This window comes from Dermacentor albipictus, chromosome 1 (genome assembly GCF_038994185.2).
Source record: "Dermacentor albipictus isolate Rhodes 1998 colony chromosome 1, USDA_Dalb.pri_finalv2, whole genome shotgun sequence".
NCBI lineage: Eukaryota > Metazoa > Arthropoda > Arachnida > Ixodida > Ixodidae > Dermacentor > Dermacentor albipictus.
This window is the reverse complement of record NC_091821.1, coordinates 365,541,507-365,567,653: the sequence shown is the minus strand read 5'-3', so window position 1 is coordinate 365,567,653 and position 26,147 is coordinate 365,541,507. Positions and strand designations below refer to the sequence as shown.

The window sequence follows — 26,147 nt, the reverse complement described above, 5'->3', positions numbered from 1 at the left end:
ATTTATTTGCACAGGTGGTCTTCGCGTGCCTCCCAGTGCCTAACTTTAAGAAAACCATAAAGCTTAATTTTGAACACCCGGTATATCACCGACGTTACTGTAACTGGCCTGTACGAGCTCGTTTTATCCTTATCACCTTTGCCTTTGTAGATGAGGTTCATCTTGCTTTCACGCCACCCAACAGGAATTTTCTTCGTTCTAATCATTTGCTCTATGGCAATCATCAGCAGTGCCTTGCTCTTTGCACCGAGGCTTATGATTAGCTGTATTGGGATTTCATCAAGTCCTGCTGCCGTGTTATTCAAGACATTTGATTTTGCTTTTTACAAATAAAATCTTTATTTGCTAAATTTTGATTTCTCGGGCTTTTCTGTTCTTGATAGACCTGTGTGAGTCTGAACTATAGCGCTTTCTTTCGTGCCGAATAACGTCCCAAATAACGTCTGTGCACGGCAGTGCATTGTCTCTTTCGTAGATGTTACCGTCTTTGTCCTTTATAGCCGTTTGCGAATTCTTGATTGGAGCTCCGAGTGCTTTTGGGACGCCTTTGTCTCTTTTGCGAATGTTATGCACCCAACGCTCACTTGCGCATTTAATTTTCCCTTGCACGAGTTCACTCGCCACCCTTTTCTCGCTACTTGTTCATCTAAGGAGCACCTCTCCTTCGTGTAACCCCAACTTTTTGGCTTCTCGATAATCGATAGACGCCTGCTTACGCTCTTCTATAGCTTGCTCTATTTCCATGTTGCACCAGTTGCGCGGTTTCCTCTTTCCAATCCAGCAATCATTTTTTTTTTGCCTTGTCTGTCCTATATACGGCTGCATAACGCCTACCAGCTCCTTATATTCCCAGACGGCTGTAGGAAAAGCCTGCATTTTCTTCTCTGTCTTTAGCGATCTCTGTTATTTGCTTTTCCTTTATTTTTAGAAATTCTGATGATGTTAGTTCGTTGTTTTGCTTTAGAAACTTTCTCAAACTTTAATGGTAATCGTCTATGATCACTACCTAGGCTATTTTTTCCATGTTCGTCTGTTATCATTTAGTCTAGTTGTTCGTAGACCATTTCTGAGACTAAGGCGTTGTTTATACATGAATGCCTGTTTCCGGTTTGCCACATTACCTGTCCTTGACGCTTATTCTCCCTGTTAACTGCTATAAGGTTCTTTTCATCACACAGATCCAACACTAAAGAACCGTTGTAATCAGCACATCCCTCTAAGTCATCCATGTGTGTGCACATGTCTCATACTAAAATAATTGGGCCCGAGTTCACGAACTCCTTAATATCTCTTCTAACGCAATCAATCAATTCCTTATTTTTATCTCTGCTATCACTACCTGTCCATAGGTAAGGTACTCACCTCCACGTCTTTTTGCCTTGCCATGTGCCACTAATCCATAAATACTCCTTACATGTATCGTTCACTTTTTGGCACTTAAGACCTTGCCTTATTAGCTTGCCTACGACTCCACCTTTCCTTGACCCAGTCATTCTGTTGCACCTTTCCCATACAAAATTGTAAATAACAGGTGGCTGCTACAAATCTCGTAGATGTGTTTCGGTCAATGCGTGCACGCTAATCGCCTCGTCATTCAACTGCGTTTGAATTTCCTGCTTTTTTCCTGCCTGCGACCGTCCCTACATGTTTATGTAGCAAATTTTACCTCCTCTATTCTTATCCTTTGTGCGTCTTTTCCTAACTCCTTGCGATCTAATACTACCCGTTACTGGTTACTGGTGTTGCTACAGTCAATACGTAATCTTCCTTCCTGATAATCTGGGGCCTGGTCAAAAAAGCTAGAGCCCGCGCTGCGAATCGATGTCCAACTAGTGTCGGTTCACTTACGCTAAAATGTATCCCATCATGCACAATATGGATGGATGGATGTTATGAGCATCCCCTTTAGAATGGGGTGGTGGGCTGCGCCCACCAAGCTCTCGCCATTATACTGCCTAGTGTCCTACCTAGGTTAAAAAAAAAAAAAACGCACGACGAACTTTTATAACCAAATTTTCTATTGTGAAATCCACTGTTGTGAACTTTGTTTTTTGTACGTCTCCGTTTTTTTGTCGTTTCCTTCCAATTCCAATTACCAATCTTCCAATTGCCTCTTACTAATCCCTATTGCGGACATGATTGCTTTCCCCCTGCTCTTGCTGAACCCAAGGGCTTCAAGATACCAGTGGTGCCTAAATCGACCGCTGGGCAGATATCTTCACATTGTAATAAAGCATGCTCCATCGTTTCTCTAGCTTTACCGCAGCAAACACCTGCTTCTTCTTCCTTCTTATATCTCGCTTTATAGGTGCGTGTTCTAAGGCATCCCGATCTCGCTCCGAAAAGTAATGAGCGTCCCTTTTGAGTTATCATAAATTGTTTCTTTCCTGATTTCGTTTTTCCTCTTTAGTTACCCATGGCAGGTTTCTTTTCCATTGCTGCCGTCCATGAGATTATTTCAGCCGTTCTCATTTCAAGCCCTCGGTCACGAGCGCCATGGTGAAGAGCCCGCCACGACCCCCCCCCCCCCCCCCCCCCCCCCCCCTCCGCCACCTCGGAAATTACGCTCTCTCCGTGCGATTGGGAGGGCCGGAGAGAAACCTCCCGGCGCCCGCAAATCTCGAAGGCCATCAATACACAAACTTCCGTACGTTTACCGCCACGTACTTGTGGGCGCACGAACTTCTAGCGCAATGTTTTGTGAGAAAGCCGCTAGATGCCGACACACCCGCAAAAATTCCAAGTAATAGAGTTTCATACAATAATTACTAGGGGGAACTCTGGCGCTAGTGTCTACGGCAGCTGCAAGCGGGTTGGTTCAGCCCGCGACATCGTGGTTCCTCCAGCATGGCAATGCGGGTTAACATATGATTTTGGCTAAACTTCGTCCGTATGGCTTCAACCGGCTCTGTGACTTAGTAACGGCCTCATTTTAAACGGAGTACTGTGTTTTAAATAATTCAGTAAACCCCATTAAAATTGTCCGACATGAAAATTCGAACACAGGGCGTCTGCTACCGAAGCCCGATAATGAAACTATTACGCCACGGACAAGCGAGCGAGCAAGCGAGTGCGCTGAGACGCTTGGCGCATTTCGGTTTCGACAGGGTGAACTGCCGCTATTAGTAGCGATTATGCGTGTTCATAGGGTCTTCTGCATTTATACGTGTATATATTGCCTTAAAATTCCGGTCAATAAAGGCAGATAAAGTGTAACAAACAAAGCCACAAGAATGTTTCAAGCCACAAGCACAAAGATTAGACAAATTCACCTGCTAACGATTATTCCCATGGTGGCGAAACGATAGAAGGTAATGAATTTTGGGGTTTTACGTGCCAAAACAACGGTTTGATTATGAAGCACGCCGTAGTGGGTGGCTCCGGAATAATTTTGACCGCCAGGGGATCCTTAACTTGCCTCCAATGCCTGGACACGCGTTTTGGCCGCCTCCATAGAAATGCGGCTGCCTCGGCTGGGATTTGATCCTGCGACCTCATGATTGTAGTGACATATCCAGTAGTAATTATTGTAGGAAACTCAGTGGCCCAAACTACTGCTAGAATTTTCTCGAGACGCGACCGGCACACTCGACATCGGGGGACTGGCGTCGCATCATAGACCTCAATATAACAAAATTTGTGGAGTTCATTGCTTGTATTACATTGAATATGAAAATCCTGACTATGCTGCGCCCTAAGATACCACTCAGTGACGAGAACGGTGACGTCAGAATACGGCGAGGAAACGTATACGAGAGACAGCCCTTACGTAAGCGCGGTTAGAACGCAGGCAAGAGCTTACGCGGGCAAGAGAGAGAGAGAGAGAGAGAGAGAGAGAGAGAGAGAGAGAGAGAGAGAGAGAGAGGAATATAGGAAGGCAGGGATGTTAACCAGCCAAGGGTCAGGTCGGCTACCCTACGCTGGGGAAGGGAGAAGGGGAAGAGAGAGAAGGGAGGCAGAAGGTGCAGATACGTGTACGGACAGTACTTGAGTTAAAGCTGCTCTCGCAAACCAGACGTTCTGAGAAAGCACACAAGTGCCTTCACTGCCTTCTGAGCCAATGATCGGTGGGGACGGTGCTCTAGTAATGTCTGTTGACTCAGAGGACGATCATGGTACGCAAGGAAAAGGCATATGCCACGAGAGAATTGCGTCTGCAAGAACAGGTTGATTAATTTATTTAAAAACTTTATTAATTAAATAGGAAAGACAAGGTAACGGGAAAGGGTGGGTCCCTAGTCCAGAACTCCAGTGGCCGTTGTTATACGCTCGGCCTTGTCTGAAGAGACCCTTCTGGGTTTCCAAATCAGCTCGAGCGGGCATGGCATCCCAAGGCTCCCTGAGTGAGGTCAGTATAAGGGACGAGTTTATGTTCGGTGGCCTATATACGCATTCCCAAATAACCTGGGGAATAGAAGGCAGCCCCCTGCACCAGGGACATTGATCTGCATATATGTCTGATCACATTGCGCGCCACAGTCACAAGTGCGGAAATCTGGATTTTCCTGTGTTTCCGAGCGTCTCCTATATTCGGAGCTGGGGATGCGGAAACGCCTAGATTTGTCCTTCGCGACGCTGGTGCTCCAGGATGTCGTGCGGCGTGTGGTCCTCTGGTATTTTACTCAGGGCGCCGTCTGCTCGGTTCGACAGTTCGCGAGCTAGTGCGTTCGCCCGTTCGTTTCCTGGGAGAGAGAGAGAGAGAGAGAAAACATTTATTTATCATGAGATTGGGCAACTTCCTCGCAGGGTGGAGCCCTTAGTTCAGGGCCCCATTGGCTCGCGCCACTCCGCGTGCCCGCCGGATCAGCCGTCGCTGCTCTTGCGGGTGTGAGCTGGTCAGCGCAGTCTCCCAGGAGGAAGGGGAAGGTGAAGGAATAGGGGAATAGCCCGGAGGGTGTGGGCGCTCCCAGGTGCAATGATATACTGTGGGCTTTGCTCCACAATAGGGACAGTATGAGGGATATTGTGTGGGGTGGAAGAGGTGAAGATAAAAGAGGCAGGGAAATGAATTAGTTTGAAGCTGTCGCCACGCGACGGCATCTTCTCGATTAAGGGAATTATGTGGTGGAGGGAAGTGTCTCCTGGTATCTCTGTAATATTGTAGAGTTTCAGTGTAGCTCAGTGGTTCTGTCGGTGCGTCGTCTGGGTTGGACAGCTCTTCCAATGGCGCCCCATTAGCGAGCTCTCGGGCTACCGCATTAGCGCGTTCATTACCATGGAGAGAGGCGTGTCCAGGTGTCCAGACGATACGCACCCTGTGTAACGCTGAGGGGTGTAATGATGTAAGGATGCGGTGTGTGTAGGGTGTCACCCGCCCTTGTGCCAAAGTCCTGCAGGCGGTCTGAGAATCAGTGACCACTGTGATAGGTCCATCCGGCGCCGGCATGGTTGGAGCGTGTACGATGGCTAGGGAAATAGCAGCCTCATCCGCCGTGCCACTGTCCACGGTGTTGAGCGTGGCCGAAGCTCTCAGAATGTCTGCACTATCTAGTACGACTAGACATGGACTCCCGAGCCTCCCAAGCACCATGTAATGCTGTGTGATGCGCGGAGGGTTTCGCCCGGTAGCTTGAGGGTTATGCGCGGTACATCCGCTTATGAACTTCCGGCACGCCGCTTTCGAGGCTGTCGTGACCGCTATCAAGTTCTCGCTTGCGTCTGCCTGTCTAATTGCTGGAGCTATTGCAGTTGCTTCAGCTGTGCTCGTGCAATGGGTGAGTACTGAGGCCGTGATTTTGATGTTTGAGTGCGTGGAGTAGTTGACTTTCGTCAGAACGTGACCATGGTCCGACTTCGCGACGCCCGTGTAAATCACGTCGCGGTGCCTGCCGAAAGTTTTGGTGAGTTGTCTCGCTCTAGCCGCGTGCCTTGCGCCATGGTAGAGTGGACCCGTGTCCTTGGGAATTTGGGCAAACTGAGAGAAGTTTCTCAAGAAGGCGCGTCGGAGCGCAGGCGACCACGTCGGCGTGCAAATTATGCGAGAAAAAAAAACTGTACTAAAACAATGTTTCTTTCAATAACCAAACACAAGATACATGGTAAAAACGATTTTCCTTGGGAGATAGGGTGTTGGAGCGGCCCGCTTTGCGAAGACCCACGATCTGCGGGAGTTGAATAAAGTATTACCATACCGTTCCATACCATACCATACCATCGTCATGATGTGCGTGGTATTCTTCAGAGTTGCTTAAGTTATCTTTTAAAATACGGCAATCTTGATTTCAAGGGCAGGGTATATGCTTCATAAAGTAATGATTGTAAAGAATTACATGCACCTTATGACAACTTCCCAGTCGGATGTTCGTGCGCCAATTTTCTTTTACCTGTAGGGTTCGTTGAAAAAGAGAATGAAAAAATAAAGACAACTCCTTATCATTATAAAATGCGGACATATACACATTTACACGCCCAGAAGTCCAAATAGGGACACAAGTGACTGTATAGTTGTGCTAGCCACTGGGTAATGTGACAAGCTTATGTTAGCTTATAATACGTCACCTGGCCACCCGTGATGGCCTTCACTTCGCGATATATATATATATATATATATATATATATATATATATATATATATATATATATATATATATATATATATATATATATATATATATATATATATATCTGAAAATATACGTTTAAATGAACTTGGTTAAAACACGGTGGCGGGCTAGTTGGTTAGAATCCATGCTAGAATGTATAAGCGCGAAGTGCTGTCTCTGTGTGTGTTTCTTTCTACGTCCCCGTTCAGTCGCGCTTATACACTCTGTCATGGATACGTTTAAAGCCATTGAACAACTTGTTTAATATTAAATAATTGTCACGTTAAATAGCTGCAAACTTCGTGCACGTTACCAAATCAAACATTTGTGTTCCCATAGCCTGTGCTGTAATTATTTGTAGACGCGGGCTTTATTTCCTGATAAGTGAATGTGCTTAACAGTTGCTTCCTACCCACAGTGGCACCTCGGGTCTTACAAGGACAGTCTTACACCAACATGCCGAGGCTTTGACAGCTTTTACGGCTTCTACTACGGAGAGGAGGACTACTACACTCACACCCTCAGCTATGTACGTGAGTCACGACGGATAATGCTTATTTTTATTTTTCAACATAGAGTATTTTCGAGACTACCTGCCATACCGCCAGCCATATACAGATTGTTTCATGTAACCTGAAAGAAGGACTAAAAGAAGCGGTTAGCCGCAGCTGGTTGGAACGAATGGCATGTGGTTTGCCATCATGTGGCGTTCCTTAGAGTATTTGTTATATTCCGCTTAATTAGTTAATTAACTACGATGAATTATGCAAAATTGGTAATATACACTTTACGACCAAATGCGTTTCGTTGCGTTGCAGAGGGGATTCAGAAACCGCCAATCCAATTTTTTGCCGCAACGTACATGCTCTGTGGCGATTTTTTCCAGGCGTTCAAAGAAAGCCCGCGAAATATGAAATAAAACCACGTGACTGCGCTCATGCGCTGACGTATTGTAGCGCCCTTTCATTCGCGCTTCATGCGAAAAAACCGTGCGCGCGGACCGCGGCGAAGTAAGCCGCTGCGGCTCTAGGCATCGGCTTCGCAGTGCGTCAACATGTGTGGCGGTGGCCCGCGGAAACGAAGCGCCGTCGCCCCTGGTAAGTGATAGGTTATAGGAGTGATAGGAGCGCTGCAATACGATAGCGCATGAGCGCAGTCAAGTGGTTTAATTTCCCATTTCGTGGACTTTCTTTAAATGCCGAAAAACAATCTCGAAGCAGTATGTACGTTGCAACAAAAAATTTGGCCGGTCGTTCCTGAACCCCGTCGACAACGCAACGAAACGAACTTGGCCCTAGAGTGAATATTAAATATTTTGCATAATTGGTCTTCGTTAATTAAGTAATTAAGCGGAACATACGAATGTCTCTAAGGAGCGCCACAGGACGGCAAATTTTATACCTTTCATTGCATTCAGCTGCGGCTAAGCACTATTTAAAAATGCTTGGTTCAAGTTACGTGAAACACCCTGCATATCACTCAAACTAAGTTCAACAAAAGAACAAATATGCTAGCCATGGGATGTTTTCAACCACGCTCGTGTCAGCGGGTATTCTAGTATGACAAACATAAATAATCTCTGTGCTGCGTATTCGCGACTCAAACTAAATCGTCGCCCTCTAGCGGCCTTGCCGAGAAAGAGCCGACCCAGGTTCAAGCTTGAAGCGACAAATGGCCTCCTATTACGGCATGCTCTGAATGGCTCCTACTTCTCAAACCATCGTTATGCCACCGCGCATAAGCCCGAAAAGAAAAGAAAAGTACGTCGAAAGATTTGTGTGTACCAGTAGAGAGGTTTAGCCTGTCCGGTATTCGGGTGAACATAGGGGCGTTGGGGTGGAGGTGTAAACGGGAGCGGCCTGCATGGCACAGCCATCTAGTGGCGCAGCACTCAAACAAACAAAAACAGGTAATATTGCTGTAACCAAGTGTATTTTACTTTGCTGTGGGTGTAAATTTTTAGCAGTAACAGGATTACGCCATTGCTGAAAGTTTACACCAGCACGAAGTAGAATACACTTGGTTAATTGAATATTAGCGGTTTTGCCTCTTTGAACTCTGCGCCACCAGGTGGCTGCACGATCACCGGTCACGATCACCGATCACCGATCACCGATCACTTCCTCCTGCGTTTACCCGAACACCGGACAAGCTAGACCTCTGTATTATGTGTGTAATCGCGGTGGAAAGGCAGCAACGCATGATTTCATCCTTTTGCGAAAGAAGCAGATGACGCGTATCGGAGAGCGTTTGGATAAGAAACATCGCATTGAGAACAGGTGACGACTTATGCTAAACTGGGTATACTTTGTGGCACAAAATACATTTCTGGAAAAGGGACAGAAGAAAGGGAGACAGTGAAGCGCCAAACTACCAACTGTTTAATGACAACCTGAACAAACGTATAGAAGAAAATACAACTTCCGCTCATGCGCAGGGAGCCAAGGTGTGACAGAACAACGTGGTCATGATAACATACTTTGGATGAAGCACATTTCTGCGGAATATAATACGATAGATGTATCGCTTACACAATCAGACCCTTTCTTTTTAATATAAAACGCTTCCAACAACTCCCTTGCAGTTTGGTCCCTACTTCTGCCAAGAATCAATACTTGTTCAAAGCATGGCCTACAACGACAGGCTTTACAGTGCGCAGGAAGATGCGCGTTCTCACTCTTTTCCAGAAATGTATTTTGCGCCACAAAGTATACCTAGGAAATCTAAGCACCAACTTGCCCAAGAAGAAGTCCTTTTGGAACATTATGCTAAACTGGTTTGTTTTAAACTCTTCACTCGGGACTTCTTTCTTCGCGGCGGGCAGAACATTCCTTTCAATATCTTGCTGGCGTTTCAAATAGCGGATTGTGGTTTGTTTAGGCAGGTGCTTTAATAAATAATAGGGATGTACGTTTAAGCTTAATTTGACTTGGTTCGTTTATAGCTTTCTGCCCCAGAATTAGTGTTACGAATGCTGTAAGCAGCAAGAATATTCTCGCTAATGTGCTTTTATCTGCAGGCAGACAAAAGGAATGATGACTGCCTCGGAAGGTCTGAATTCGATCATGACGTTTGTTATGCCGCTCGGCGACATGTCGTTTTCACAGTATGCTTCAGTTTAGCGGTGCAACCAGAAGATGCTATTTTCCCATTCAATGCGTTGAGTTGTCAGTTTACTTGCTCGCAAGAAATTTAGAAGCAACGGCAAACAGCGCTCGTTGGAGCTTTGGAGCGTTCGACCTGCGCTCAGCGCCGCCACTGTACACATACCTAAATTCTACTACAACTGGTTCAGTTCGTTGCCAAGTCATGAATTTACACTAACGCGAGCGACTTGGCTCAAAAGAAAACCTCCGATAAATTTTAGACACCTGTTGGAAGAAACTCAACTTGGTCCGATTGCTTGTGATTAAGGCGAAAAGCCTTGTGTGTCTCATCAGTCAGGCAACCTTCAAAGTCCTTGAGCGAAAACGCGTTGATGACACGAGAGGTACAAAAAGGGTAGGAACCATAGATAGACCTTTGGTTTTAATTAAGGCTACGAGCCCTCGACCTGTGGTGGGAGTCAGACCACAACCATTTGTGAGAGTCGAACCTACGACCTTTCGTGTTAATGAAGGCGAAGGTAATATAGGCACAGTTAATTAAGATAGAGCTAAGGCACCCAAACTCACGACCTTTGGTGGTATTAGAACCCACGACCATAGGTGGGAGTAGAACCTATTGTCCGTGGGAGTCAAATCATAGTCCCCCACTACAACGTGCCTCGTATTAGATCGGAATTCAGGCACGTAAATACCCCATAATTTAATTTTAAGGAATATGTTCCTTCGATTGGGCATTCATTTCTTCACAACCATACGCGGGGTGACTGACACCTGCGATAACGGCGCCTTGATGGCGTTCGAGCCAATGAAGAAGGCCGAATTGAGTGGAAAATTAAGTGTCGTTGTGGCATGTATACATGAAAATTGCTGGTACAGAGCTGATTCTGAGTGAAAAGAAGAGGCATTCTCAAGATACTTAGCACGCAGAATGATAAGTGGCGCTGTAGTATCTACTTTATAGAGCTTGCAATGAGGGAACGACGGGGAAATACAGGGGCCCTATAACATAAAACTATTCCAACATGTTTTTATTCCAATCTCCTGACGTCAAAATTGCGTAACCGCCGACGCAAGCATTGTGTGGTGACCCGCAGGGTTGTCTGAACAGACCAAAACGCTCTCGCCGTTTATAGGAGATCACTTAATTTTCTTTGCTTGAAAAACGAATAACATTGTCTACAGCTGAGCGGCTTGTCTTATCTAATTGGCTGACGAGAGGCGAGGATCACGCTCAAGTGGAAAGGGATCCGATGGGGCCGAGCCAGTGTGCTGAAAGGCGGTAACCGGATGAAGAGGGTGGGGCCGGCGTCTGCGATTGGTCCGCTTCCCCTTACTTAGCTTGCGGTGGCTGGTCGAAAATCGCGGCGGCATGCAGCGGACGCTTCAGAATGACGCTAAAATGGATCTTCAGCAAAGAAGAGTTGGCAGAACGAGGTCGTAAACTTGCCGAAAGTACTTGAAAACGTTACACGGCCAAGCAGAAAGCTTTATTATACGATAATTAACCCATGCTCTCCGGCAGGTGCGAGTAGTCAGTGCCTGAGCGATCGGCATCAGCCATCTTTTATTCCTTTCGGAATAGTACAGCCTGCGGCTATTCAGTTTTGTTCGGCACATTAATGCATTTTTAACGCGTACATGTCACTTTGACGCGATGAGTTCTCGCGGTTTTGTGACGTCGCGTGACAGGCACGTGAAGTGGGTGCAGCCCGAAAACTTTTGACCAGTACATGAGAGCGAATGGCGAAAAGGCGTCGAATCAGAAATAATTATTTTCCTTTTGTTCGGTCAAATCATGCACGATCAGTGTGTACACGTCATACCAGATGGGGAGCTATCGCGGTTTTCGTAACGTAGCATGACAGACAGGCTAAGTGGGGGTGGTCAAAAAAAGTTTTTGACCAATCGCAGAGGCCTGATTGCACAATTGGTACAGAAAAGTTTGGAATAGCTTTACGTTATAGCGCCCCAGCTCGAACCAGTGGCAGCCAGCGGACATAGCGGGTACGTGTGGAGCGCACCATTTTCGTGTTCTACACTAGCGCGACGAAGGCTGTATGCAGCTTGCTTCGACAGGTTTGCTAAAAGTCTTTGGTCTATCAGGCTGCGTGTCGAAAATATGTCCCTAGGACAGGCACCCTTAATCAACTACAGACCCAGGACACTAATCCTCGATCCCTTCTATTTTTTCTTCCAGGCAAACCACACAGGTCTTGATTTTTGGTTGAACAAGGAACCTGAGTGGTCAGACAATGGAACCTTTTCTACGTCGCTGTACACGAAGAGGGTGCAGACCATAATCAAAAACAGGAAAAAGTCCAAGGTATAGCACTGCTTAATGCCACCTTTGTGACGGTTGGCGCTTGTAATGATATGCTTTGTCCGGAGCCGGTAAACATTGTTTCGGCTCCCTTATGAACTTTGCGGACTTAACAACAGTGCGTACTAGAGCGGATAACAAGAGTGACTGCGTCACTTACCGCAACATTTTAGGGAACACGCTACCTTAAAAGAAAAAAAAAGAGAAAAGAAAAAGAAAGAGAACTTTGTAGCAATCTCTGAATGTTAGATTCTAATGCAGAACTGCGTAGACTCACCATGACGTCTATAGCGTTTTGTGGCCTAGCGCAGTGTCGCGGATTCGATTTACGGTGTTGACGGCTGCTTTCCTACAAAGGTGGAATGTATAAACGTTTATGTGTCTAGCTTTCGGGGCACGTTGAAGACTTGAAGACTGGTCATAACTTGTCAGGGCAAAGTAAACTGGTACTGCACGCATGCCGGTGACTGCAGGATCAGATGCGACGTTTTTTTTATGGCAGCTGCTAAAACAGTCTCGACACAAGTCTTACACAGTGAAAGGTGTATCGCGAGCAACGGATAATTTAACTGCGACAAGTTAACTGCGACAGTTAACTGCGACAAAAACATATACGCGGAAAGCAGGCAAAACACTTCGAGTGTGCCAATGTATACTTGAGCAGCCAACATATCGGCGAGACCTCAAGCCTTCGAGTCTTCAGGTCTCCGTTCGGTCAAGGAGTCGCTACGCGAGCCAGGCAAAACACGTGCGACGCCCTGTGGGGTTGGTGGCCAGTCATGCACAACTATGCATGATACGTCTTTCTTGTTGTTTTGCGCTGCCGGCGTGTGAAAGCGTTCTTCGGTAATGCACAAGAAACCAGGCCAATGTAGAGTTCAATTATCGGCGAAAGGGTGAAAAGCAAGCCACAGAAGATACCCCATACACAATTTGAACAGATGTGAAGTAGCGACACCGGTAGGCAATAGTGAAAAGTGTTTCAGATCAGGCTAGGCCGGGCGTACAGTACGCCCTCCGCAACCAAACTTATCGCGCCTTCAAAAGACCTCCTTGAACTTCTTGTCGTTGCTTGAGGATGAAAGTGATAGCTGTCTAGTTTCCTTGTGGGCTTGATTTCGTTTATTACCGTTTATGATACATGCGAGTGAGACTTGTCTCTGTCTGAGAAACACACTGCCACTCAAATGCTCGTCCAGATTTAAACTGGACTCTGTAATATGCAAGAAAAAACATATTTGAACATCGCACTCTCTTATGGGACATGCACAGTCGGCGTGAAAAGTTCTCGGTCGGAAGTTTTCGGAAGCAGCATACAGTTCCGCACCTCGGGAACGCAGCCTGGACGTGCAACTAGCCCAAACGGACTATGCAGTGGTGTAGGCAGGAGCTACTAGGAAATCCAAAATTTCAAAACATGTGCTCCACATTCTTTTTACACTGACTTTATGTTCAGAAGCCCTTCGATGAAAGTGGTTGTGATGACCCGCTGGACACGCATGGTGGGAGTGGCGCTTCTTATGTCATGCAGGTCAGTAGTGAGAAAGAGCGATGAAAAAGTTTCATGATACGAAATGCAGAGAGGTCGGCCTGAGGTACATCCCTCTAGCCAGCTACTCTGCGCTGGGGGAAGGAGAAGAGGGAAATAAAGAGGGAAGAAACAGGCATATGATGGGTGAAGATGACGAGAGAAGGAGTGTGTAAAACATATGGCAAGCTTATTGGCCTACTCAAAGCCTACAGTCCAGGCCCATACTTTTTAAATCTAATAAGTCAAGTAACGCCTGTATTGCCTTAAAGCTGAACTTAAACGTCTGGTCAAGGGCACAAAATAACGTCCTCCGACAACAGTGGGCTCTCGAGGTGCGTAAGGTTATTGCTCAATTTTTGTCGCTATTCCACGTACTGAGGGCACTAACAGAGGTCATCTAGCGAAACTGCTTCAATGGTGGTATTAACCAACGGTAAACTTAAGGACGGTTACTCCCTTAGCAATGGTTAGCGCCAACCAAGACGCAAGGTGTTTCTGCTATATATGACGAGTACTAGGGAAAAGGATGCTGCTAGCTGCAGGTGAATCTAGCCTTGCGAGGCGATACCGATAAATGCTTTCCCTCTAGCGCCTTCCGTCCGTGTGCCATATGCTGCACCATCAGCTGAAACTGGGACACGAGGCAGCTTGATGAGTCCAGAGAAATGGTGGGTTCCTACACTGCACAAGTTATAACGCCACGCAAAAGCTATTGCTACCCGAACCTCCATACCTCTAACGCAGCTCACAATTCATCACTTAGCGGTGCTTCGGTGAGCAACAGAGGGAAGAGCCGAGATATCTCGTGTTGTCAAAGCAACGCGGTGCCACCTGCGCTTGTGGGGAGGGCCGCGCTGCATTTAAGCCACCAGAAAGAGAGGTGTGCGTCGTATACACAAAGTTCGGGGTAGTATAACTGGTGGACGTCTTTTTTCATTTTTTTATTAAGTACGTGCAGCTAACCCTGCAGCGGCAAATTTCGCACTCCGCACCGCATCCGCACGTGTATATTTTTCACTCTTCGCAGCCACTGTTTATCGTGGTGAGTTACCAGGCCGCACACTCCGCAGTCTACCCAGAGCTTCTGCAGGCACCGCAGGAAAATATCGCCAAGTTTCCCTACATAGGAGAGAAGAACAGAACAATCTATGCTGGTAAGAGTGCTTTATTAGACCCAGCAGTGCATGTTATTTGGGCGAATTTCTTTATTATGGAAGTAAGATTTAAATTTGCATGAAATGGTATGTATGCATGGAGAAGGGTGCGCGAAATACGGACAGACACGAGCTCGCCTTCTTTCTTGTCCGTGTAGTCTTTAAGCGTGAATTCCTTGTTATTGCTCAGCTTCTTTGATGTGATGCAGAAACAATGCTTTGGTCTTGGATGTAAAAGTATTCGGCATTTTATTCCAAGGGGGCATATTTCAGGTCAGTATTCTCAGTTTTCTAAGCTGAGTTTTTATTTATGACATGGATAAACGGGTGGGGGAGGGCATTTCCATAGTCTTTCTTGCAAGACCTTTGAACGCTATAGTGTTGATGGCCTCATGTCGCAAGAAATCCGGCGTCAGCGCCCGTTGTCTCGCGTCCAGCGTCGACCATCGTATCGCCCCCCCCCCCCAAAAAAAAATTGAACCGCGCATGCCAAACCACGCAGCCCCTCAATGTAGTGCAAGGAAGTTACTGAACTAATTGCATTTCTCAAGGTGAAATATGCCAGAAAAACTGTAAACTGCGACTTACACACAACCCACAGACATGATAGTGTCGAATTGTAATTCGAATATACGAGAAAACATAATTCTGTTACGCAGAAACTCAAAACACAAACCGCTTTCGCAAATCTCAAAGGCCACAAAGCGGCACGCCCTGTTCTTTGCGACAGAGGGCGGAGCTCCAGACGGCGCTCGCCTCCACCGCATGGCAGCCCACGCAAGAGGCCGCGTTTCTACCAGAAAGCTCGCCTTCGTGCATAGCGTTCGCCGCCAGCGTTTCTCGGTAAACATTACGGTTACATAAGCTGTAGTTGCCGGGAAGCGTGAGAAGCAGTCAGAGGGCTATGAATGCTATCGTGTTCCACTCCTAAAGGCGAAGATTAACTGTCCTCCAAACTTTCCGTCGCATTTAATGTAATATTGTACGTCGCAAGCGGGCCGCCATTTAGAAATCTTTAGTTTCGTGTGAACATTAACGGGAATGTCGCCTGTATGTGACCGCTACTTAGCGCTGTATTTCTACAGTCATAGCTCTGAGTGTCGAAAATATTTGCGAATTCATAAATTGGTGCTTGTCCGGACGTGTGTCTGTGTACGTGTGTGTGCGTGTTTGATTTGTTCATCATCGGTACTATCACTTAATGCTGTTTCACGTGTCTAGCGCAAGTCCTAATTGATTTTCCGCGGACCCCTATAATAAGTGGTCATGGCCGTCAGCCGATAGATAGAAGTTTGCGGATTTAAAGTTTTCCCTAGGCGGCCATATTTCGATCCGAGTGGACGCAAGAACGCGTATGTAGTATACTAATGCTACATTGGACGGTACAGAACATCGTGTGGCTGTTATTGATCTGGAGTCCCGAATTCGACGACTTTCGAGGTCAAATGAAGCTATGCACGTAAAATAAATTAAAAATAAGTAAATAAATAAATAAATAAATCCTAAAGAGCATAAGTCTTCGCAACCTTAAGCCCTCATTTGAATAAAAGCTGACGATTTCGTTGGGCAATTCAGGTGTTGGAAAATCATGTGACCCAGCAGCATGCGCTCTTTCCCTCATTGAGTTTCCTAGCCTTACGTTGCTCCAAGTCCGGCCACCGACCGTCTACCACCGACAACCCGCGACCACCCATGAAAACGGCTGAAAGAGTCTCTTTAACAAGTGTGCCATGCAAAATCATGGAACATGTAATCTATTCTTGAATAATAAATTTTCTTGACTCTGTTAATTTCTTTCATCCTTCTCAACACGCATTCCGTAAGAACCTATCGTGTGAAACACAATTAGCACGTGAACCTTGATTTTAACCTTCAAACCGACGCAACCTTATATTTCGCGAAAACATTCGACAAGGTTCCTCATAAGCGCTTGCTATTAAACTTTCTTGGTTCAACTTACATTATAACATATTGCAGTGAATGAAAGAATTTCTGGCAAACCGTAGCTATTTGTTCACGTTAATAATCAAGCCTATAGGTCTCTTCCAGTAACATTACGCTTCCCGCAAAGGTCTGTCCTTGGTCCCCTTCTATTTGTAATATATATTAACGACCTATCAACACCTGTCTCCTGCAACATCCGTATATTTGCATTTGACTGTGTTATCTATCGCACAGTCACAAACCCCGCTGATCAACTAACTCACCAAGGTTATTTAAATTGCGGCCAGGACTGGTGTAACCAATGCCTAATGGAACTAAATCCCGATAAATGCGAACTCATGTCATTTCATCGAAAACGTAGTCCTCACCTGTTCCCTCATACAATCTCGCACGTCACGACGGCATTAACACAGTCCTATAAATACCTAGGCGTAACGTTGTCCAACGATCTAACCTGGAACGTGCATGTCACTAAAGTGATATCATCTGCTAACAGAAGCCTTGCATTCTTAAAACGTCATCTACGCCAAGCGCCACCAAAGGTAATATCGCTTACCTGTGAGTCACTCGTACGCCCTAAGCTGGAATATGCCTCTGCCATCTGGAGCCCTAACGAAAAGTATCTAACAAGCTGTCGAGAATGAGTACAGAATCGTGCCACAAGATTCATTCATGCTATTTGTATAATGCCAGTGTATCATCGTTAAAAGCAGAATCCGGCCTAACAACTCTGGCTTGTCGGCATCGTATCGCTAGCATGTGCTCATTTCATAGGTTCTTTTACAGCTTACTTCATCATCCACCCTACATCAGTACTCCTGCACACATTTCACTCTGCATTGGTCATCCCCTTCAAGTCGGCCCGCCACATGCGCACACTACCACTTTTCCTTCATCCCTATTTGCACGCTCGGCCTCGGACTGGAACAGTCTTTCACACGACATCGCCGCAATCACCTGCTCATCCACGTTTTTTAACTGTATAATTACCCTGTTTAACAGCGAGCAAACGTGTACCTAAACATCTTTTGTGTGTGTATTTAATTTCTTTTACATTTGCTTACCACTCCTTATGTAATACCTCCAATGTTGGGGGCCTTTAAGATAATAAAGTGAAGGGAAAGAAAGCTATTCGACTGAAAAAAAAACAAGCTTTAGGCTTATTACTTTCCAAATTTTGCGGCCAAATTAAACAAGGCCTAATAGAAAGAAATGCGATGTGTATAAGCGTTTGTCTGCTGCAGAAAAGGAATGGAAATTAAGGTGATGAAAACATTGTCGAATGCAGTCGATACTCGGATGTAGTGATGATGTTTCAGGCATCCTGAAGGCCCAGGTTATGTCGTTTTCTGAGCATTGAGCTCTGGAGGCGTTTGTTCAGCAGTGTACGTACATTTTATTGGTTGTGGTAGATATAACAGTGTAAAAATGTTACAGAGCCGCTTTATCCATGGTTTCTACTTCATTTAATATGCGCCGAAAAAATGGAATGTATGCAGTACATCTCGAGAGCCAGTTTCAATCACATGTGTTCTTTATCGCAGGGATGGTTGACACGGTGGATCAGTCAGTCGGCCAGGTGGTCAAGGCGCTAGGCGACGCTGGAATGCTGGAGAACACTGTTATTGCCTTCAGCACCGACAATGGCGGTGCCCCTTGGGGCTATCACAACTCTCGCGGTTACAACTGGCCGCTGCGCGGAGCCAAAGGCACGCTCTGGGAAGGAGGCACCAGGGCGGCCGCTTTTCTCTGGAGTCCCCTGCTCGCTTCTAGACGCAGGGTGTCCAACCAACTGATGCACATCACGGACTGGTTGCCCACGTTCTACTCACTCGCCGGTTAGTGCGACGCATTCTGTTGTTTCTTTCTTTTCAATGTGTATGTGTGGTGTGGACACGTTAGAGCTGAACAGTGAACTATCGTACGTGGGTCTATAGGATATATGTACTCCATTAGTATGGAATATCACGAGACGGCTTCTGCAAGTTGCTGGTTCCTAATCAATGACTTCTGCGACTCTGGCACAGAGGCTGCGCTTTGTTTACGGTTTGGATAGAATGTTAAGGCTGCATGTTCCCTCGACGTTCAATCTAATATCAAGTGATTGTCGACAAATTTTAGCCACAAACGTCATTAAAGCTAGAGTGAAACGTTGAGTTGAAGGCGGTGCTGTAAAGAGTCCGACTTTATGTTCTCATTGTTCGTGATTTTTTGAGGCAGCCTATCGCATCACATCAACTTTATAGCGCATGGCATCCATGTAAACGGGGCTAGTGCGCTAGGAAAGCGCGTTACACTAATGCGCCAGACAGCGGTGGATTGAGACGAGTAAGCCGACTTTCTCAGTGCATGTAAACGCGAGCGCATCGTATTAGGAATTCTGGGAAACGGAATTTGCAGCGCGTCTGCTTCGCTCGCCGAGCTGCGGCGTGACATGCAGCGTACGCGTCTGGAAAGGCTGTTTTGCCTGCGATGTGCGTGGATACAGGCGCGGATATAGCCGGGTCGTCACGCCCAGCGCAGTTACGCTACGCCGGCGCAGATGGGACGCGCTGCCGTCTGGCGTCACCGCGCCGCCAGCGTGACTGGCAGCGTTTGACGCTTGTTGGCGTGGACAGTGTGGGAATAGAACATGTCCTTTCTCACGCCGGAGCCGCTAGACCAGAGTCCATCGCGCGCCACCTTGGATGGCCGGCAGCATGCTGACCTGCAGTTCGGGTGAACTTCGGCATGCATGCTAAGTTTGCGTCTTCGCCAAACAAAAAGTACTCACTCGCCGCTACCATATGCGCACGCGCGGCGACAACAGCTGATCGCCGCTTTGCTGCAGGGCTCCGTTCAACGCGCCGAACTTTACACCGGGTACATTTTTGGCGACCGTGTGCTTTAAAAACGGTTGCACCCTTTGGGGTGTACATTTGCCACACAAGAAGAATCGTCGTCTGTCTTGCCCGCGTTTCCTTTCTTTAACGCTGCGAGACCGGTACTTCCCAGTACCGAACGGCATGCGCGTTATCAGCACGACATCGCACTGCCGACAGGAAAGTACTGGGAGCGGCATTTTCAATAAAGTAAAGGCAATCAAGGCGGATGACGATTATCGTTGCGTGGCAGATATGCCCCCCAAAGGGTGTGAACTTTTTTTTTAGAGTGGTAGACTGTAGCGTCGCCGGCGTGGCGTATCCAACTTCGCCGGCCGATGCCTAGCACGCTGGTAACGCCGGATTATATACAAATAATAATAATAATAATAATAATAATAATAATAATAATAATAATAATAATAATAATAATAATAATAATAATAATAATAATAATAATAATAATAATAATATGTTCAAGGAAAAGGCAGTGTCAACTGCACTGAATTTAACTTCGGTAAACAAGCGGCAAGGAGAAATAGCGTCTTATACAGCAGAGTATTTTCTGATGTTCTTGCGACAGCTGTGTATGGGACGTTCAAACTGACAAGGCGTGCGAGCAATGTTGATCACCCAATCAAGCAAGTTTTTTTGACACCCTCGGAGTTAGAAAGCAGCCATTGTGTAAAGATCTGGATCATTGCAATTAGCGCTGACCCTGACGGCGCGATGTAGATTACTTCATTTCCGAGTTTACACGTATACGCCGGTGTTCAAGTCACCCATCCGCTGCGCTCGCTTTCAGGAGGTGACGCCGCGAAGATGGCAGAATTGGACGGATACGACATGTGGCGGCCTCTGTCCTACGGACTGTCATCGCCTCGCGTTGAGATGCTCTACAACTACGACTATACGTTCACGATGTCGTCGGCACTGCGGAACTCTCGGTACAAGCTGGTGCAAGACAGCACGGGACGCTTCGCCGATCGCTACAACCTACCGGGTGGAAGCCGTCCGCGCAAAGACCTCGACTCTCTGCTTGTCCAGTCAACCGCAGCCGGTGCTCTCAGGAAAATGTACAGGAAGGATAACCTGGCCTTCCCCAAGGGTTGGAGGCAGAGAGCGACGCTCACGTGTGGCAAAGGAAAAGCAACGAACTTCTCCTCGAACACATCCGTCTACCTCTTCGACATAGTCAAGGATCCCTGCGAGCTCAATAACTTGGCCGGCAGACTTCCGAACGTAAGCGGTCATTCTTACTACTTTTATCTGTTGAGCAAACAATACGAAAAAGTTATGATTCGAACCTTTCCTTTTAGCCATATTCTCTTCTGCCGGATGCAATGGAAAGGCAGCTGACAATAACAAAGTGCATTGTCACATCTGCATATGCATTCGATGTACGGGGTGTTTCTTTTTTAGCTGCACCAAACTACTAAAATGAGAAAAATTTATATCACGGTAACGTGATGTTCACCATTCGAGAGTACGGATTAGCAGCCTCTAGATACAGAGCAATTTCCGCAATTACGTGCGTAATTAGCGATGTTTCGGTAATTAACTTTATAATGATCAACGATAGGTGGCTACAGCGAATGGGTACATTGGGGCCCGTCCTCGACACTACCTATCTCAACGATCAAATTTCGAATAGCGCATTTCATGTGGAGCTACGGGAACAATTAGTTCCCTTTGGCAGACTCATTGAAACCGAAAATGGCCGGCGAAAGAGCGGCTGTGTCGTCGATGTGGTGCACGAGAATATAGCCCACGTACTGCTGCACTGCATGTTATACGCCCAACAAAGGCGAAAGATGCGCTTTAAACTTAGGCCTCTGGGCAATCATTCACTCTCCCTTGGGACAATAGTTTGACTATGAGCAGTAAGTGGCCTTAAAAAAACCGCGTTCACTGCAGTGACACACTTAAAAAAATTGCGGACATGTGCTCGAAATGCTCAATACAATTTTGTTCAGTGACCCGCCTTCATTGCCAGGTTTTTTTGGTCTTCTTCTTTCACTCCTGTAAGTGGGACTGTCTGTGCGCGCTAAAGGGCTCTTATTTTCAATTTGTTATTTATTTTCAAATAAATTTAAATTTTTGCATAAAAAGTGAACTCGAGTACCCGGAGGCGTACAGCTTCCAACCTCTCCATTAAACCCCATTTAACCCTCCCCACCTAGCAGTAACAATAAAAAAATTGTAAGGTAAGAAAAAACAACTTCATAGTGAGAAATATTTAGAGCACACAGTCCCATACACACACGAGCCATAAGATAAAAGGTGAGGACAAGTTGCACCACTGTCAGCACCCACACATACGTGCATGCGGAGTTCCAAAAACGTAGCCGACGGCGCTATGCAGTCTGGGACGAGCAGGTGAACAAATCAGGACGATACCTTTATGAAATTCTGCACGCACAGAGATACGACTGCGAAAAGCGGGTTTTATCACAGGGTACGAAGAGAGAAAGAGAGAGAGTACAAGCGCACGTAAATTCAAAGAATAAAAACTGGTCTTGAGTACATTATAGCTACTATTCAGTGTCCTGTGTCGCTTTTTATGTTCATCTTTCTTTGTTCTGGCGTGCGCTATACGTATAGATAATCATGGTAATATATTTTTATGTCTACGCGTTGACGTCGGCCTACTGATGTTTACGTGTTTAGAGCGAAAACCGCAGCAGCGACGTAGCCACCCCAGTCATCGTCTGTGGGACAGACGTAGGATATGTCTTTTATGGCACGGTTGGCGCTCTCGACCTGTCCATTTGTTTGTGGATGTTGAGGAGACGCTGCAGCGTGCCGTATTCCATGTTTAGACAAGAAAGTTTTGAATGCATTCGGCATAAATGCCGTGCCACGGTCAGAAATCAGCAACTTCGGCGTGCCATGCCGGAATATGAGGCACTCGTTAATAAAGGTCACAACATGAGCGGTTGCAGAATCAGGGACGGCTCAATTTCTTTTCCACCCACTTAGTCAGGTAGTCCGTGGACACAATTAGAAATTTGTTACCATGCTTGCTGCGTGGAAAGGGGACTATGTCATCAATGCCCATGATATCGAACGGTTCGTTAGGAGGGGCGAGTGGTCGTAAGGGCACAGGTTGTGGGTAGGTGACGACCTTACGACCTCGAGAAATGGTGCAGGATGACACGTACAGGTAAATATACGCGCGCATGCCAGACTACCAAAACATTTCCTTAACGCGAGACAGAGTCCTCTGCTGACTCAGTGGCCAGCAGAGGAGGGTTGCGAGAACTTAAAAGTATGGATGATCGCATTGCCACAGGCATCGCAGGTAGGTACAATTCTCTTCCTGTACGTCGATGATAAGGGATGCCAACTCAGACTGTATATGCAGATGAAAGTTTCTCGAGGTGGGGATTAGATATACTGCTGTATCCAGAGAGGCGCCGGACGATGTCGCAGATTTCGGTATCCTTCGACTGTGGATCTTGGAGATAGAGTAATGCAAATGCTGGCGCAGAGTTGTTAGTAACGACAAGGTTGCGTGAAAGGTAGTCGGCGTCTTAGTGACAAGAACCACTACGATGAACGACCCTGAATCTTTAGTCTTGAAGTTTGCCCAACGGGCAAGTTTGGCATCTAGGTCTTTTATTTTGTTTGGAGCCAGCGCATTGCAACGTTGTCACTAGCTATAGTAAAATGCTTGCCGTCTATACGTAAGGCCGAAACTTCTCGATGGCCCAGGCTACCGCGAGGCACTCAAGTTATTAAACATGGTACCGGCTCTGTGGTTCGCTGAGGCGGCGACTGGCATAGACACGGGACTGCTCGTTTCCTTCGAAGTCGGATTGTAGAAGAACCGACCCAAGGCCAAGACCACTGGCGTTAGTGGGGATAATGCTAGGGCCACCTTAATGTTCTGGCAGGCTGATTCTTGCACTGTGTCTGTTTAACTGAGTCTCTTTAGACGTTACACAGGGTATATTGACATTTCCCGCACAGACTGATCTTTACCAGATGTCTCTTTTATGTCTTTTGAACAGGTGGTGGCGTCGCTAAAGAAGCGTATAGATGCGCTTGCAGCCGCTGCCGTGCCTGTGCGGAGGAATGCGACCATTGACCCTAACAGTTTTCCTGAAAACCACGGTGGAACTTGGGCGCCCTGGGTACCATCATCGTGTCCGACATCGTAAAGCTGATGGAACTAGAATTTATAAAAGGTTGCTAAAGTACTGAATGACGTTCAAATGGTCAAAGTACAATGGGTGCACGCGGACGTACGTTGATGTCGCTCGACGCAAGTTTCAAAATAATGTTGCGAGTGAGGTATCCTGTTGCTTGAGATTCAGCAGATGACGCTCTTGAGCACGGGTAGACAATTTGCGTATGGATACGGGTATACCACACGATCGCACTTTTGACTGGCTCGTACAAGCGTGTAGCTTGTTCTATGAAGCTAGATTATTGTGATTACATACATACATACATATATATATATATATATATATATATATATATATATATATATATATATATATATATATATATATATATATATATATATATATATATATATATATATATATATATATATATAGTTTTATAGTATAGTATATAGTTTTTTTAGCTGTACCAAATTTTATAAAGGTTGACTACGGCTAGTAGCACAATTCTGATCCTTGATGTAAATTACTCGATGCGGTGACCATTACTTCTACGAGAAATAAAAATGTTCAATAGAATAATAAACCTAATTACGCTTGTTAACTTTTTAATTAATTCCGTTACGCCACATATTTCAATGTAGGAATTACAGCTGCTGATATCGCATGGTATCCACATTGAACGAATTCACTGTACAGCACCGGTACCGAGATATCACTTTTCAAAGTGTCCGTCAAAATGCATACGTGTTCCAGTTGCTTTTGTGCTTCAATGCATGAAACAGCGGTATCTCAAAGAAGTAACTGGAACGCCAATCCATTTCGTCCGATACTTCGAAAATTAATTCGCGGGCTTCTTTCACGCTCGAAAAGCGCTTATTCAGCACGTATTAAGCAACAGAAAGCTGTATCGGGAGTTGTTCATAGTGCTCCACATATTCTCATTGACGCTTTTCATCTAATTATAATATTTGAGACATTAATTACTTAAGTAAGCCCAATTGTCTAATTAGCTGGAATGAAACAGAAATAATTTGAGTATCTTCAAGCGACGGCAAACAACATTATCTTTATTTTGTCCAGCTGCGTGGCATTTGCACACATTTAAACTCTGGCTAAGGTTAGCTAGGACACCCTGTATATAGTGTTTCTTTTGCAACGCCAAATTTATGTGGATCTATGTTAAACCAGTGTAGTGGTGGCGTAGTGCTAGAGCATCCACCTCGCGTGTAAGAGGACCGTGGTTCGAATCCCTCCCGGTGTCGCACAATTTTCCACCGAATTAAAAAAAATCCGCATGTTCATAAGATTGCACAAAGAGGCCTGAAGTGCGGCCTGATCCCGGTGACCATCACCAGAGCAGGATTGGCTACCCTGGTGCAGTACTTGGCCACAACCTCCTATATGAATACAACAATGAAACCCCGGCCCTCAGTCCCCAGCAGCTGCGAAGCAATTGACCACGGCGGCGGTCAGACCTCCGACGCAGCTGAGGGTGGTAAGAATCCCTGGTTCCGGACAGGCCGCCGTTGGAATCTGAACCTGGCAACGTTTAACGCTAGAAAGTTATGTAGTGAGGCGAGTCTAGAAGTCCTATTAGAGGGCAGTAAATGGGTTATAATAAGGCTCAATGAACTTAGGAGGACAAAAGAAGCATATACAGTGCTGAAAAGCGGGCATGTCCTATCCTACCGGGGCTTAGCGGAGAGACGAGAACTAGGAGTCAGATTTATGTTCAATAAGGATAAAGCTGGTAACATACAGGAATTTTATAGCATTAACGAGAGGGTGGCAGGTCTTGTTGGGAAACTTAATAAGAGGTACAAATTGAAGGTGGTACAAGTCTATGCCCCTACATGCAGTCATGATGACCAGGAAGTCGAAAGCTTCTATAACGACGTGGAATCGGCGATGGGTAAAGTCAAAACAAAATACACTGTACTGATGGGCGACCTCAATGCCACGATAGACAAGAAGCAGGCTGGAGACAAGTCAGTGGGGGAATATGGCATAGGCTCTATAGGAATAGCAGGGGACAGTTATTAGTAGAGTTTGCAGAATAACATGTGGATAATGAATACCTTTTTCCGCATGCGGGATAGCCGAAAGTGGAAGTGGAGGAGCCCGAATGGCGAGACTGAAAATGAAATAGACTTTATACTCGGCGTAACCCTGGCATCATAGAAGATGTGGACGTGCTTGGCAAGGTGCGCTGCAGTGACCATAGGATGGTAAGAACTCGAATTAGCCTAGACCTGAGGAGGGAACGGAAGAAACTGGTACATAAGAAGCCGATCAATGAGTTAGCGGTAAGAGGGAAAAATAGAGGAATTCCGGATGAAGCTACAGAATAGGTAAGTGGCTTTAACTCAGGAAGAGGACCTTTGTGTCGAATATATGAACCATAATTTTATGGGCATCATTTAAGAGTGCGCAATAGAAGTCGGCCGTAACTCCGTTATACAGGATCCTAGTAAGCTATCGCAGGAGACGAAAGATCTGATCAAGAAGCGCCAATGTATGAAAGCCTCTAACCCTACAGCTAGAAGAGA

General features: G+C 46.1%; 1 protein-coding gene across 2 annotated transcripts in view; it reads left to right on the top strand.

Annotated features, from left to right (window-relative positions):
* Positions 1 to 23,775, top strand: part of LOC135906980 (arylsulfatase B-like) — a 78,601-nt gene extending 54,826 nt beyond the window's left edge. For both annotated transcript variants that reach the window (XM_070531857.1, XM_065438628.2), the window contains exons 5-10: positions 6,961 to 7,071; positions 11,847 to 11,972; positions 14,528 to 14,654; positions 18,143 to 18,436; positions 20,265 to 20,701; positions 23,476 to 23,775. In XM_070531857.1, coding sequence (XP_070387958.1) covers positions 6,961 to 7,071; positions 11,847 to 11,972; positions 14,528 to 14,654; positions 18,143 to 18,436; positions 20,265 to 20,701; positions 23,476 to 23,625 — 1,245 coding nt within the window. In that variant the 3' untranslated portion in view covers positions 23,626 to 23,775. The remainder of the gene's footprint in view (positions 1 to 6,960; positions 7,072 to 11,846; positions 11,973 to 14,527; positions 14,655 to 18,142; positions 18,437 to 20,264; positions 20,702 to 23,475) is intronic.
* The last annotated feature ends 2,372 nt before the right edge of the window (positions 23,776 to 26,147 follow it).